Source organism: Stegostoma tigrinum, chromosome 4 (assembly GCF_030684315.1).
Source record: "Stegostoma tigrinum isolate sSteTig4 chromosome 4, sSteTig4.hap1, whole genome shotgun sequence".
Taxonomy (NCBI): domain Eukaryota; kingdom Metazoa; phylum Chordata; class Chondrichthyes; order Orectolobiformes; family Stegostomatidae; genus Stegostoma; species Stegostoma tigrinum.
The window spans coordinates 84,333,750-84,350,522 of record NC_081357.1 but is presented as its reverse complement, the minus strand read 5'-3'; the positions used below and the strand labels follow the sequence as shown (position 1 = coordinate 84,350,522).

Sequence of the window (16,773 nt, the reverse complement as noted above, 5' to 3'; positions counted from 1 at the left end):
AAAATGTGGTATTTGTGCTGATGATGGGATAGGGGGTTTATAAGTGGAGATGAGCCCTGACAGAGAGAGGAAAACACTTGGACAGACCCAGGGATTGTTGATAGTAAACCAGGGAAAAAGAAAACCTAAGCGACTCATTGTGACAGGATCTGGGGTGTGGGTGTGCGTAAAAGATACAGAAGGATGTGGCTAGGTCCTAAAGTTATTGAACTTGACATTTAGTTTTGAAAGTTGCAAGGTCCCCAAGCAAATGAAGCGATGCTGTTCCTCCACCTCATGCTGTAACTTGCAGAAGCTACACAGCATAGCAGGCCTGAGACAGATTGTTGACAAAGGAACATAGTGTCTGGAAGTGGCAGATAACTGAAAGCTCAGGATAATTTTTATGGACAGAACATAGGTATTCGCAAAACAGTCAACCAGCCTGCGTTTGTCTCCTCTTTGTAGAGAAGACTGTATCGTGAGCAGTGAATAAGTAGACCAGTTGAGCCGGCAAATTGCTGCTTCACCTCAAAGCTGAGTAAGATATGCCTGTAGAGCATGCAAAACAACACTTTTCACTGTATTTCGGTCCATGTGACAATAATAAATTAAACCAACTCAGATTCTGTGATTGCTTGGGAGAGTGCCTTGGGATTGTGAGGAAAGTGTTGGGAATGGAGAAGGAATGGTCCAGGATATCCCAGAGGGAACAGTTCCTCTGGAATGTTGACAAGGAAGGGAAGGGTTAGAAATGGCAGCTTACGATCCTTTGGGTGTGACGACTCATGGGTTGGAAAGCGAGGTCTAAGATGACCTTACTGTTGGTGTAGGAGGACAGGAGTGCGGGAATTAGGTTGGACATGGCTAAAGGACTGTCAACCAGGGTAGTAAGTGAATCTTTGGTTGAGGGGAAAAAGTGTGAGCATTTATGGCCTTTCTGGCGAAGATGGATCATCATTTGTGGATGTTTTTGTTTTTGTTTCAAGTCTTTTAATTTGCTTGTTTTAGATACTGCAAGTCATTGTCACAATTTGTCCATAAACATTGGCTTCTACAAGGAATATGAAAGATATTTTTATATAATTTAAAGTATGTATACCATTTGTGCAAGACTGGACATTTCCAGATGTGGAGTTGTCCAGAGCGCCTTCTGAATATAGCATTTGTCATAGCTTCCCAACAGTGTGGAAGCACACCATTCAGCCCATCGAGTCCACACCAACCATCCAAAGAGCATCCCACCCAGACCCACCCCATCCCTGTAACCCTGCATTTCCCATCGCTAACCCACCTACTCTGACAATCCCTGGACGCTATGGCCAATTTAGCATGGCGAATCCACCTAACCTGCATATCTTTGGGCTGTGGGAGGAAACCCACGCTGACATGGGGAGAATGTCTGCGTGGAGCTTGCACAGTCACCCAACTGGAAACAAGACCAGGCCCCTGGTGTTGTGAGGCAGCAGTGCCAGCCACTCTGCCACCCAATTTGTATATCACTCCTTGCAGTAAACAAATGGGAATAGAGCACGTGTTTATTTTAACATGAACATCAAGTTGCTTTTGTAAATTTCAAAAGTCAAAGAAGTAACTTCCTTGTCTTAATGATTTTAAGATGTGTTAATGGAGCATAAAATGAATCTAACCATCATATTTTTCCAGTTGTTTACAATGCACTTATGACAGCAACTACAGGGCAACAGAAAGTGAAAAATATTGGCATTTGGCATGATGCAGTGGAAAATGTCCAAGCCAAGGTAAGTAACCATATCGGTTAGTATTTTTTAATTGTAGAATTATTTTAATTTTCATATTGACAACCTAAAATATTACTTTTATAGGCAATGATGGTGATGACCTAAAAGTTTTTTGCATCTTTCTAAAATAAAAAGATGACTGAGGTACAAGCAACAGTGGAATTTTCGGTGGAGTTACACAAATTTTACAATGTGGACCTATTCCAGAGGGGGTAATTACTTTTTACACCTTTTCCTGTTATTGTTCTGTAAGAGATGAGGTGCAACTGTTGATGTTAATAAATACAGTTATCACTGAATTGCTCTGGAAAGCAAATGTACAGTATATAGATGCTAACAATGCAGTGCCTAGAGCAGGAGAGGAAGTAGTTCTCTGTATAGTGTTGAATGAGGCCAAAGTGATGGTGTTCAAGGTTCTCTGCTGTTATGAATTAGGTGATCTTGGAGGAGTTTTAGTGATTTACTGCCATGTATCTTGCAGATAGTACACAATGTTGCTACTCTACAATGGTGATTGAGGAGGTGGGTGGAGTACTGATCAAGCAGGCTGCTTTGCCTGGGTGGTGGTGAGCTGGACTGTAGTTGGAGCTGCACCCATGCAGTAAGTGCAGAATATTTCATTACAGTCCTGTCTTGTATTTTGTAGATGATTAACTGGCACCAGTCAAGAAGTGAGTTATTCGCCACAGAATTCACAGCCTTGTGACCTGGTCTAGTAATCCTAATATTTGTTTGGCTGATTCAGTTCAGTTTCCAATCAGCGATTATTTCCAGGATGTTAGTGGGGGATTGAGCAGAAGTAATGTCATTGAATGTTGAGGGATGGTTGGATTGTTGCTTCTTGGAGATGGTCATTACCCAGGACTTGTGTAGCATTAATATTGCTTGGCACTTAACAGCTTATGTTGCCAGGTCTGAATTTACATAGACACCACTCATGAGGCTTAAAGGACTTGCTGATACTTTCTTTTTCCATCCCATAGGGAATCAGTGTCTTCTTAGCATGTCCAAAAATGAAGTAATTAAAATGAAAATTGCACAAATTTTGGTTACTATGAGAATGAACTTCTGAGCCACGACTCCAGACTAAAGATGTTACACCAGTCATACTAGTGACCTATCAACAAATGTTAACTGTTACTGAGATTTGTGCTTTCTTCAAAGAGAGGCTGAGAGAAGAGTATGTATTCTGTTCATTCAGTGTACAGCTCTCCTTAACGCTCTGTGGGTTGTGCAACTGTAAATTATTAAGTGTAAACACTGAGGTAAGTGTAGGCCAGTCAGCCTAAGCAGTGTTTGCTGGCGTTCTCCCTCACAGCTATTACTGGGGCTACAACATTTGGGCGGGTTTCTATCAGCTGTAATTCTAAGTTTGGGTATTGTTATGATTTTTTCAGTCTTGCATGGCAATATTTAAATATATACAAAACTAAACCAGTAAACGAGATTACTTTGGTAAGTTTATGTATTCTATTAAAATTAATTTGGGGGCTTCGCAGTTTCGAGGTTTATCATTCAATGCTTCTTACTTGTAACTTTATTGTAGATGACGTACATTGAAAATGAGTTAGTTTTGTAGTGGGGCTTGTTGGGTTTGAGTTGCATGACCTAATTTGGTGAGTACAATATTCGGGTCAGGCACAGACCTGGGAATTGTTTCAATTCAAGTTTTGGTACTGAGTGCCAGAAGTTAGACTCTTATGCACCACACCTGTAATGCATTCACTGGAATTTAATGAAAAAGTAACAAGGATATACAGTAGAAGACTTAACAATAAATGGAAAGTGGTATGGATAGGATAGGATTCAACACAAGTTGGCATAAATGATAACTTAATGCTTCTATAAATTTGTAAATAATTTGTCTTTACATATTTAATCAAATACTGGGATAACTAGAGTTGCTTTTTATTACATTTTAACACTAGTTCCAGTTCCATATATTCGAATAGTTACAAATGAGCATAGATCTGTTAAAATGAATATTGCTGGTTATGTGCATAAATGAAGAATTTCACTTCTGAATGTCAGTATTGAATGTGAATTAATAAAATTTAAGGCAGTTTCATTTTAAGTCAAGTTGTGACATGGAAGTGAGACTGATTTCACAGGCAAAGACTAAAGCAGTAATCTCATTTCATACAAAACAAGAGACTGCTTCTTAAGAGAACATAGAATGTGGAACAATACAGCGCAGAAAACGGCCCTTCGGCCCTCGATGTTGCGCTGACCTGTGAACTAATCTAAGCCCATCCCCCTACACTATCCCATCATCATCCATATGCTTATCCAAGGACTGTTTAAATACCCTTAATGTGGCTGAGTTCACTACATTGGCAGGCAGGGCGTTCCACACCCTTACCACTCTCTGAGTAAAGAACCTGCCTCTGACACCTGTCTTAAATCTATCACCCCTCAATTTGCAGCTATGCCCCCTTGTACAAGCTGAAGTTATCATCCTTGGAAAAAGACTGTTGTTGTCTACCGTATCTAATCCTCTGATCATCTTGAATGTCTCTATTAAATCCCCTCTTCGCCGCCTTGTCTCCAGTGAGAACGGACCCAAGTCCCTCAGCCTTTCCTGATAAGGCCTTCGCTCCAGACCAGGCAACATCCTGGTAAATACCCTCTGCACCTTTTCCAGTGCTTCCACATCCTTCCTGTAATGGGATGACCAGAACTGTACACAATATTCAAGTGAGGCCGCACTAATGTTCTGTACAGTTGCATCATGACATCACGGCTCTGGAACTCAATCCCTCTACCAATAAAACCTAACACATCGTATGCCACCTTAACAGCACTATCAACCTAACCGGACTCCAGACTGAATATTTTCCATCAACCACCACTTGTTGCTTTCTTACAGAAAGCCAGTTTCTAGTTCAAACTGTGAAATCTCCCTCGATCCCGTGCCTCCACGTTTTCTCCAACAGCCTACCGTGTGGAACCTTATCTAAGGCTTTACTGAAGTCCATAACTTCATGCAGTTGTATTTCACTTCTTTTCTACCCCAAACAGGTTTGTTGTATCAACCTGACTGATTTGTAGTAAACATGGAAAATGTGTAAATTCAGGTCTGTCAGCATCTTGGGAATGAGAAGCAGATGTAATGTTTCATCAGAATGAAATTTGAAAGTGACCTTTCAACAAACTTTTCTTCAGGTACTTCGCTTGCTTCATTGGCTGAACACTGAAGGTTTGATTAATTGCAACAAAGGTTGAAAGTTACACAAAGTCTAAAGCGTGGAAACAGCCCATTCAGACCATTTGATCTATCCTGTCATTTATGCTTCAAATTGTTTTTTTTTAAACTTCTGCTTTTTCAGCTTTCCCTTAAATGTATCTCATCATTTTACCTAATCCAATCTCTGTGGCGTTGAGTTACATTCTCTGAATGAAGAAGATTCTCCTGAATTCTCTTTTGAATTAATTTGTGATAGTCTTAGATTTCTTGCCTTGAGTTATGGACTCCCCAACAAATGAAAGCATGTGGTTGCTCACTTGTTCATTTGGTTGCCAAATTGGTAAGTTTGTTCACAAGCATTTAATCCCCATGCTAGGTAACATCATCAGTGTGCCTCTGAAGTGTCAGTGTTCTGTCTTGCTTGCTGTTTTCAGTTCATTGGAGTGGGTGGCATCACCTCTGGATTTATTTCTTAGTGGTTGGTATATGGGGCCCAGCTCTGCATGTTTGTTGATTGAGTTCCAGTTTGAATGCCAGGCCTCCAGGAATTTTCATGTATGTCTTTGATTGTTTGTTTGTCCCAGGATGGCTATGTTGCCCTAGTCTAATTGGTGTCCTTCTTTGTCCACGTGCATTGAAACAAGTGGCAGTTTGTCGTGTCTCTAGCAGCTAGTTGGTATTTGTGAACCCTGATGGCTCATTTCCTTCTGGTTTGCCCAATGTAATGTTTTTGGGAATCTTTTTGTATGGTATCTTGTAAACAACATTGATTCTGTTAATTGTGGTTGTCGGATCCTTTATTGTCATCAGTAGCTGTTATAGTGTAGCTGTTAGTTTGTGGCCTACCCTGATTCCTAGGGGGCGAAGTAATCTGGTGGACATTTCTAGTACGCCCTTAACCTATGGTACGGTGACTAGTGTCTCTGGATGTGTTGTTTTTTCTTCGTGTGGCCCGTTGTGCAGTGAGATTGCATTCAAAGAACCTGATGACCAGGATCAGTGAGTGGTGAAAGCAGTATGATATAAGGCAAAATGGAATCCCAAAATCATAGCTCAAAAGCAGCCATTTTAAACAGAATTCAAGCATATATTAACATTCCCGCACTTGAGTGTCAAGCCGTAGATATGGTACGAAAACTGTTCTTGCAGAAAATCTGAGATGTTGAAACATGTGCTAAATGTGACTGGTTACTGTTGACTGTTGATGGTTAATTTAATGAGATTAGAATGATTGGATTGGAAATTGGCTTGCTGAAAGAAGACAGAGGGTGGTAGTTGATGGGAAATGTTCATCCTGGAGACCAGTTACTAGTGGTGTACCGCAAGGGTTGGTGTTGGGTCCACTGCTGTTCGTCATTTTTATAAATGACCTGGATGAGGGCGTAGAAGGATGGGTTAGTAAATTTGCAGACGACACTAAGGTCGGTGGAGTTGTGGATAGTGACGAAGGATGCTGTAGGTTACAGAGAGACATAGATAAGCTGCAGAGCTGGGCTGAGAGGTGGCAAATGGAGTTTAATGCAGACAAGTGTGAGGTGATGCACTTTGGTAGGAGTAACCGGAAGGCAAAGTACTGGGCTAATGGTAAGATTCTTGGTAGTGTAGATGAGCAGAGAGATCTCGGTGTCCATGTACACAGATGCTTGAAAGTTGCCACCCAGGTTGACAGGGCTGTTAAGAAGGCATACAGTGTTTTAGCTTTTATTAATAGAGGGATCGAGTTCCAGAACCAAGAGGCTATGGTGAAGCTGTACAAAACTCTGGTGCGGCCACACTTGGAGTATTGTGTACAGTTCTGGTCACCGCATGATAAGAAGGATGTGGAAGCTTTGGAAAGGGTGCAGAGGGGATTTACTAGGATGTTGCCTGGTATGGAGGGAAGGTCTTACGAGGAAAGGCTGAGGGACTTGAGGCTGTTTTCATTAGAGAGAAGAAGGTTGAGAAGTGACTTAATTGAGACACATAAAATAATCAGAGGGTTAGATAGGGTGGATAGGGAGAGCCTTTTCCTGAGGATGGTGACGGCGAGCACGAGGGGGCATAGCTTTTAATTGAGCGGTGAAAGATATCGGACAGATGTCAGAGGTAGTTTCTTGACTCAGAGTAGTAAGGGAATGGAACGCTTTGCCTGCAATGGTAGTAGATTCGCCAACTTTAGGTACATTTAAGTCGTCATTGGATAAGTATATGGACGTACATGGAATAGTGTAGGTTAGATGGGCTTGAGATCGGTATGACAGGCCAGCACAACATTGAGGGCCGAAGGGCCTGTACTGTGCTGTAATGTTCTATGTAGAAGGGTCTAGGCCCGAAACGTCAGCTTTTGTGCTCCTGAGATGCTGCCTGGCCTGCTGTGTTCATCCAGCCTCACGTATTATTATGTAGAATGTCAGCCTGGTTTGTCCTTGGTGTGTGAGGTTCCCTTTTAGGAGATTCCTACACACTTGCCACAAATGCAATATGCCGACTTAGGTGAACAGCCAGTTTATTTAAGCAAGTACAAGCTTTTGAAGGATCGCTTAACAATCTTCGCAGGGCCTGCGGAGCCGTGTCAAGCGATGCTCTCCAATAAGTGAACAGGCCTCCCTTTATATAGGATTTTACATCACAGTCAGTCATGTATGCAAGATAGAATTTTTTACTTCCCCATAGTCATATGCTTAGCAACAGTAATAATGCATGACTTAATCACCTGACATTAGAAGCAAAGGTCAGCAGCCCAAAAACAATGTGTACAACTAGACAGTTCCTCACTTCTCAATCGCCGCTCTAGACCATTCCGTATCTTTTTAGCCTTAGTTCAACATTTACAGAGAGCAGAGTATAATTTAGATTACCACATTTTGTCTGCAAGACAGAGGCACCCACAGCGCAGCTTAGCACCTAATTTCTTACGTCAGGAGAACAAATATTCACCCTTTAAAGTTTCATTTGCACAATTCAAAAGGTGTTAGTGTTGTTATTTTCAAGGTTAGAATTTCAAGTTAGAAAAAGGCATCTTGTGTTTTTTTTAAACTAAGTCTGAGTTCCCAATAGTTTTGGTTTTTATTTACTATCGCTTGTTTGGTTAGTTTCTTGGTTGTGTGCACCTATGGGTTCTATATTCCATGCATTCACGCATTCATTCATTCAGTTTCGTGGTCACACCTATTGAAGTAGCGCTGTCAGTTTCTTTCATCCATTCATTCAAGGTCATGCAGGTCTAGACATAGCGCCATTAGTTTTATTAGTAGGTTAAAGAATGCTTACATACACTGCGTAGCATTTGTTAGTTTTATTAGTGGGGTAAAGTTTTATATACATGTTGAATTAAAACTTTGGACAAGTATCTAGTTACGTAATATCTAAGTCAAGTCCGCAGGGAAGTAACTTTAAAAGGAAGAGGGCTATTCAGTTATCACCTATGACTGATTCTTGGAGCTACCCTAGCTGGAGGGAGACGATAAACGACTTGGTAATGATAGCTATTCAGCTGGATTTTAAGTGGGCGTGCAAAAAGGCTCCATCCTGCAGTGTCTGTACAGTTTTGTTAGTCATTATGCCAGACTGCACCTTTGAATGGAATGTCGGCCTTGTTTAAATGGGGTTGTTTACGTAGTGTGTTATGCATGAGTGCACTTTGAACTGGGGTGTAACTGCAAATTGAAGTGGTTGTGATCAGATATGGTAATGAGCCCCTGATTTTAGTTTGAATGGGGGCTGGCTAGTACATGAAAATCTGGAGTTAGTATTATAACCATGAATTAATGGGTTAATAGATTAATAGACATGATTTATGGAGTTATGTTAAAAGTTGTTATCGCCTGTGAATTGTGATAGATCAGCAGGTGTCGATGGACTACACTTTTCAGGTCACCATTGTTTCTAAAGACACTAAATAGATGTTTGTCCTTGGCTTTGCGTAGGTTTGACCTCAGATGCACAGTTTCACTGCCAGGTACACTGACCTGAAGACTCGCGAAAGAGCTACGACACCTACAAACACCTAGCAGATGGTTCAAGCCACTTCATCCACACTGCCCAAGAATTCCTCAACATCATCAAGGACACCAGAATAGATGAGGACTAGACCATGGTCTCCTTTGATGTGACTGCACTGTTTACCTCCATAAACATTGCTTTAGCTAAAACACCGGCCTCCCTACTACAGAGACCAGGGATGCAGATACCTGACATGACGATCAGCAAAAATGGCACCCTCAAACCACTGGATCTGTGCAACGCAAACCACTTCACCTTGAACAGCAAGATATATGGATAAATCAGTGGAACACTCATGGGATCACCAATATCAGGATTAATGGTGGAAGCTGTCATGCAAAGACTGGAATGGACAGCCCTTTCCACTGTCCAAAACTATGGATCCACTATGTGGATGACACCTATGTCATTAACAAATACTCTAAACTGGAGGAACCCATCTACTGATAAACAACATCCTCAGTGGCATAAAATTCACCAAGGAAGAGGCGAACAACAACAGACTTCCCTTCCTGGACATAATGGTCGAATGTATGGCCAAAGGTGACCTCCAGACCAGTGTACACAGGAAGGCCACCCATGTGGATCAGGTACCTTAACTACAGTCATACAGTCAACACGGCTTTGTGAGGGGTAGGTCATGCCTTACAAACCTTATCGAGTTTTTTGAGGATGTGACGAGAAAAGTTGATGAGGGTCGAGCTGTGGATGTGGTGTATATGGACTTCAGTAAGGCATTTGATAAGGTTCCCCATGGTAGGCTCATTCAGAAGGTCAGAAGGAATGGGATACAGGGGAACTTAGCTGCTTGGATACAGAATTAGCTGGCCAACAGAAGACAGCGAGTGGTAGTAGAAGGAAAATATTCTGCCTGGAAGTCAGTGGTGAATGGGGTTCCACAGGGCTCTGTCCTTGGGCCTCTACTGTTTGTAATTTTTATTAATGACTTGGACGAGGGGAATTGAAGGATGGGTCAGCAAGTTTGCAGACGACACAAAGGTCGGAGGGGTCGTTGACAGTGTAGAGGGCTGTTGTAGGCTGCAGCGGGACATTGACAGGATGCAGAGATGGGCTGAGAGGTGGCAGATGGAGTTCAACCTGGATAAATGCGAGGTGATGCATTTTGGAAGGTCGAATTTGAAAGCTGAGTACAGGATTAAGGATAGGATTCTTGGCAGCGTGGAGGAACAGAGGGATCTTGGTGTGCAGATACATAGATCCCTTAAAATGGCCACCCAAGTGGACAGGGTTGTTAAGAAAGCAATATGGTGTTTTGGCTTTCATTAACAGGGGGATTGCGTTTAAGAGTCGTGAGATCTTGTTGCAGCTCTATAAAACTTTGGTTAGATCGCACTTGGAATACTGCTTCCAGTTCTGGTCGCCGTATTATAGGAAAGATGTGGATGCTTTGGAGAGGGTTCAGAGCAGGTTTACCAGGATGCTGCCTGGACTGGAGGGCTTATCTTATGAAGAGAGGTTGACTGAGCTCAGTCTCTTTTCATTGGAGAAAAGGAGGAGGAGAGGGGACCTAATTGAGGTATACAAGATAATGAGAGGCATAGATAGAGTTGATAGCCAGAGACTATTTCCCAGGGCAGAAATGGCTAGCACGAGGGGTCATAGTTTTAAGCTGGTTGGTGGAAAGTATAGAGGGGATGTCAGAGGCAGGTTCTTTACGCAGAGAGTTGTGAGAGCATGGAATGCGTTGCCAGCAGCAGTTGTGGAAGCAAGGTCATTGGGGTCATTTAAGAGACTGCTGGACATGTATATGGTCACAGAAATTTGAGGGTGCATACATGAGGATCAATGGTCGGCACAACATTGTGGGCTGAAGGGCCTGTTCTGTGCTGTACTGTTCTATGTTCTATGTTCTAACTACAACAGCAATCATCCCAATACCCACAAATGGAAATGCATCAAAACACTGTTCAAGCAAGCCACAGCACACTGCTGCAAACTGGATCTATGCAAAGCTGAGGACGAATACCTATACATTATCTTTAGAAACAACAGATACACAAAGAGCGTGGTCTGTCGATAGCAATGCAACAAGAAGACACAACACGTCCAGAAACACAAGTCACCGTACCATATATTAAGGACATACCTGAAATGGCCACTAGATTACACTGCCGCCTCAAACATTGTAGCTCACAAACCAACAGCTACTGATAAGAATAAAGGATCCGATAACCACAATTAACAGAACCAGCATTATTTACAAGATAGCATGGAAAGACTGCCAGAAACATTACATTAGTCAAACCAGAAGGAAACTAGCCATCAGGATTCACAAACACCAGCTAGCTACTAAGTGAAATAACCAGCTCTCACTCATTTCAATACTCATGGACGAAGAGGGATACCAATTAAACTGTCAATGTAGCCATCCCAGGACAAACCATGAAAATTCCTGGAGACCTGGTACTCAAACTGGAACTTTAACAAGTAGGTGGAACTGGGCCCCATATTACTAACCACAGAGATACAAATCCAGAAGTTATGCCACCTACCCCAACAAACCAAGAAACACACATAATAATCAGGACAGAACACCACTGGAAGTGCACTGATGATATTACCTAGCATGGCGATGAAATGTTTACAAACAAACTTACCAGGTCAGTGAACAAGTCAACAACTGCATCAACAACCCAAGCTACAAATCTTCTCAAAAACTTGGAAATGGAAGTATAATGCAGTGCCCAGAACAACACGCATGTACGGTCTGTCCATGGTACAGTACGTATGTGTGTGACTGATGTAGCATGCACCTACATAGAAAGAAAATTGGCTGAGTGATAGGAAGCAGAAAGTAATGATTAATATATATATTTTGGGCAGGAAAAGGGTTTGTGGTGATGTTCCTCAGGGTCAGTATTGAGATCCTTTCTTTTCCTGATCTGTTATTGATGTGATCTTAGAACATTACAGTGCAGTACAGGCCCTTTGGCCCTCGATCTTGATGTGTAGGGAACAGATTCAAAGTTTGCACAATGCAATGAAACTTAAGGAGAATTATAAGCTGAGGAGGACAGTGTGGAATTCCCAAAATAAAAGGACATTGACAAGCTGGAGAAGTGGATGGATAGATGACGCTCAAAGAATGTAGAAGAACAAAACGTACTGCACAGGTTCAGGCCCCACGGCCTGCCAAGATAGCGCCAATACATGCTGCCTTTCTAAACTATTGCCTCTATGCCGTCCATATGCCAGTATTCCCTTCCTATTCCCATTCCTATCTGTCAAGGTGCCTCTTAAAATGCTGCCACTGTATCTGTCCAGCATCTCTTCTGGCAGCACATTCCAGGCACTTAGCCATCTACAGTGTTTTTTTAAAAAAAACTTGCCCCTCATATCACCTTTAAACTTCCCCCATTTACGTGAAATCTATGTCTCCTAATAATTTACTTTTTTAGCCTGGGAAAAATACTTTGACTCTTCATTCTACCTGTGCCATGCATAATTTTGTAAACTTGTATCAGGTCACCTCTCATCCTCCAGTGATCATGTAAGAACAAACGAAGTCTGACCAACCTCTTCTCGCATGTAACATTCTCTGAACAAGACAACGTCCTAGTAAACCGTTTATGTACCCTCTTCAAAGCCACCTCATCCTCTGGTAGTGGTGACTACAACTGAATGCAGAACTCCAAATGTGGCTTAACTACAGTTCTAAACAGCTGCAACGTGACATGCCAATTCATATAATCTATACCCCACCCAATGAAGGCATGCATTCCATAGGGGGCGAGCAGGAACTGCCAATGCTGGAGTCTGGGATAACAAGAGGTAGATCTGGATGAACACAACAGGCCAGGTAGCATCAGATGAGCAGGAAAGCTGATGTTTCGGGTCAGGGCCCTTCTTCAGAAAATGAAACCTTTCTGAACACTGAAACATCAGCTTTTCCGCTCCTCTGTTGCTGCCTGATCTACTGTCTTCATCCAGCTGGACACCTTGTTATCTTAAGCATACCATATGCCTTCTTGACCACCTTATCCAGTTGCGAACTATGGACATGCATACTGAGACCCCTCCTGTATGCTGATGCTGCTAAGAATTCTGTCATTAACTGTATTCTTTCCTCCTGAATTAGATCTTTTAAACTGCATCACCTCGCATATTTGTCCAAATTCAACTCCCATCAGTCATTCACAGCCTTTCTATATCCCTTTGTAACCCCTGGCAATCCTCTTCACTGCCTACAGCTGCCCCAATCTTTCTGTTGCCCACAAACCTATGAATCAAGCCATCGACATTCCCCTCCAAATCATTTTTCTACGTTCCAAAAAAAATAGGAGTCCAGCACTGATCCCTGAGGAGCATCACTGGTCACAGATCTCCAACCTGAAAATTACCCTTCTACCACAACTGTCGTCTCCGGCTGGACAGTTATATAGCCATCTCACCAATGCACTGAATCACGTGTGACTTCACCTTTTTGTATCAGATGCCAAGAGGGATCTTGTCAATGGCCTTGCTAAAGTCCATATGGACAACATCTACCACCCTGCTTTCACCAATCATTTTTGTCACTTCCTCAAAAAACTGAATCGAGTTTGTGAAGCACGACTTCCTGTGTACAAAGCCATTCACCCATCACTAATATGTCCATATTTTTCCAAATGTGAGAAAATCCCATCCCTAATAATCTTCGACAGCAATTTGCCTACCACTGGCAGGAACAGTTACAGGCTCACTGGCTTGTAATTTCCCAGATTATTTCTGTTGCCATTCTTCAAGGAGCAACGTTAGCTATTCTCCAGACCTCTGAGGCTTAACATAGAACATTACAGCACAGTACAGGCCCTTCGGCCCTCAATGTTGTGCCGACCTGTCATACCGATCTCAAGCCCATCTAACCTACACTATTCCATGTACGTCCATATGCTTATCCAATGACGACTTAAATGTACCTAAAGTTGGCGAATCTACTACCGTTGCAGGCAAAGCATTCCATTCCCTTACTACTCTCTGAGTAAAGAAACTACCTCTGACATCTGTCCTATATCTTTCACCGCTCAATTAAAAGCTATGCCCCCTCGTGCTCGCCGTCACCATCCTAGGAAAAAGGCTCTCCCTATCCACCCTATCTAACCCTCAGATTATTTTATATGTTTCAAATAAGTCACCTCTCAACCTTCTCTCTAATGAAAACAGCCTCATGTCCCTCAGCCTTCCCTTGTAAGACCTTCCCTCCATATCAGGCAACATCCTAGTAAATCTCCTCTGCACCCTTTCCAAAGCTTCCATATCCTTCTTATAATGCGGTGACCAGAACTGTACACAATACTCCAAGTGCGGCCGCACCAGAGTTTTGTACAGTTTCACCATAACCTCTTAGTTGTGGAACTCGATCCCTCTATTAATAAAAGCTAAAACCCTGTATGCCTTCTTAACAGCCCTGTCAACCTTGGTGGCAACTTTCAAGGATCTGTGTACATGGACACCGAGATCTCTCTGCTCATCTACACTACTAAGAATCTTATCATTAGCCCAGTACTTTGCCTTCTGGTCACTCCTACCAAAGTGCATCACCTCACACTTGTCTGCATTAAACTCCATTTGCCACCTCTCAGCCCAGCTCTGCAGCTTATCTATGTCTCTCTGCAACCTACAGCATCCTTCGTCACTATCCACAACTCCACCGACCTTAGTGTCGTCTGCAAATTTACTAACCCATCCTTCTACGCCCTCATCCAGGTCATTTATAAAAATGATAAACAGCAGTGGACCCAACACCAACCCTTGCGGTGCACCTCTAGTAATTGGTCTCCAGGATGAACATTTCCCATCAACTACCACCCTCTGTCTTCTTTCAGCAAGCCAATTTCTGATCCAAACTGCTATATCTCCCACAATTCCATTCCTCCGCATTTTGTGCAATAGCCTATTGTGGGGAACCTTATCGAACGGCTTGCTGAAATCCAGATACACCACATCAACTGCCCTTTAATGATTCCTTCATGCTAGATGTGGATTAACTCTCAAATATTGACAGCAATCTACGTTTCACAGTTCCTGTCTAATATTGTGGTAGTTAAACCTTCCCCCAGTTTAGTACTTTCACCTGATGACTACTTCTATCCATACCCCTAAGGAACTTAAAACTTGTAGAATTATAGTCACTGTTCATGAAATGCTTTCTCACTGAAACTTCGATCACCTAGCCAGGTTCATTCCCCAATCCTCAGCCACATATGGCCCCTCGCCAGTTGGACAATTTGCATATTGTTTCAAAAATTGTCCTGGAAACACACATTGATTTCTACCACACCCTGCCCTGCAGTACAAACCTGTTTGAAGTGATTGTACACTTCATATTCCTGAACTATACCCATATGGCCTGCAGCCATATGGTATCAATGTGGACTTCACCAGTTTCAAAATCTCCCCTTCCCCTACTGCATCCCTAAACCAGCCCAGTGCATCCCCTCCCCCCACTGCACCACACAACCAGCCCAGCTCTTCCCCCCCACCCACTGCATCCCAAAACCAGTCCAACCTGTCTCTGCCTCCCTAACCGGTTCTTCCTCTCACCCATCCCTTCCTCCCACCCCAAGCCGCACCCCCAGCTACCTACTAACCTCATCCCACCTCCTTGACCTGTCCGTCTTCCCTGGACTGACCTATCCCCTCCCTACCTCCCCACCTACACCCTCTCCACCTATCTTCTTTACTCTCCATCTTCGGTCCGCCTCCCCCTCTCTCCCTATTTATTCCAGTTCCCTCCCCCCATCCCCCTCTCTGATGAAGGGTCTAGGCCCGAAACGTCAGCTTTTGTGCTCCTGAGATGCTGCTTGGCCTGCTGTGTTCATCCAGCCTCACATTTTATTATCTTGGAATCTCCAGCATCTGCAGTTCCCATTATCTCTGGCCTTGCTTTCAGTTGTTTCAGCGGTGGGAGACAGGGAGGAAGCGCGAGGGCAGCCTGGGAAGGTAAGCTTTTTGACTATAAAAGTCTTAGCTCGCGTGACTGCGGCCTTTCAGTTGTTTCAGCTCCATTTTTGCTGCAGCAGCGGGAGCAGTGAGAGCGAGGACCAGGGGGCTGCCGGGAAGGCAGGTCAATCCTTTAAAAACTTACCTGGTGAATAGACAGAGGCACGCTGAGCAGGAGCGGACACGGGACAGCTGACTAAGTGAGGTAATATATTTGGGCGGTTGCTTTACCGGAAATACGACTGAGATCCTGTCTCCCAACCATCTAACCAAAAAAAGGCTATGAGCAACGATTTGGTAATTTTACTAGTTTTGTTTTCAGTAGTCTGTTTGGGAATTCAGAACAGTGGGAATGGATGTTAGGGCAGTTGCATGCTCCTCCTGTAGAATGTGGAAGGTAAGGGTCACCACTAGTGTCCCCACTGACTTCATCTGCAGGAAGTGCACCCAACTCCAGCTCATTGGAAACTGCATAAGGGAGCTGGAGCTGGATGAACTTCGGAACATTCGAGAGGCTGAGGGGGTAATTGAGAGGAGTTGTAGGGACGTAGTCACACCTCGGGTACAGGAAAAAAGTAGGTGGATTATGGTCAGGGGATGGAAAGGGAATAGACAGACAGTGCAGGGATCCCCTGTGGCCAGTCCCCTCAATAACAAGTATACAGTTTTGGATACTGTTGGGGGGGAGCGACTTACCAGAGGTCAGCCATGGGGTGCAGGTCTCTGGCGCAGAGTCTGCCCCTGTTGCTCAGAAGGAAAAGGGGGAGATGAGGAAAGCATTAGTCACTGGGGACTCCATAGTTAAGGAGACAGGAGATTCTGTGGGAACGAGAGAGACTCAAAGTTGGTGTGTTGCCTCCCAGGTGCCAGGGTCTGTGATGGTTTGGATCGTGTTTTCGGGATCCTTGAGGGGGAGGGGGAGCA

The 16,773-nt window shown here is 43.4% G+C and overlaps 1 protein-coding gene across 4 annotated transcripts in view; it reads left to right on the top strand.

The window, feature by feature from the left end:
• The window catches only part of fam135a (family with sequence similarity 135 member A), a 208,536-nt gene that overhangs the window by 14,832 nt on the left and 176,931 nt on the right, over window positions 1-16,773 (top strand). For 2 of the 4 annotated variants that reach the window (XM_059645496.1, XM_059645497.1), the window contains exon 2: window positions 1,645-1,739. In XM_059645496.1, the coding sequence (XP_059501479.1) occupies window positions 1,711-1,739 (29 nt within the window). In that variant the 5' untranslated portion in view covers window positions 1,645-1,710. Of the gene's footprint in view, window positions 1-1,644; window positions 1,740-1,823; window positions 1,952-10,710; window positions 11,529-16,773 lie in introns of those variants that run through there. The other 2 variants (XM_059645499.1, XM_059645498.1) reach the window with 2 other exon arrangements.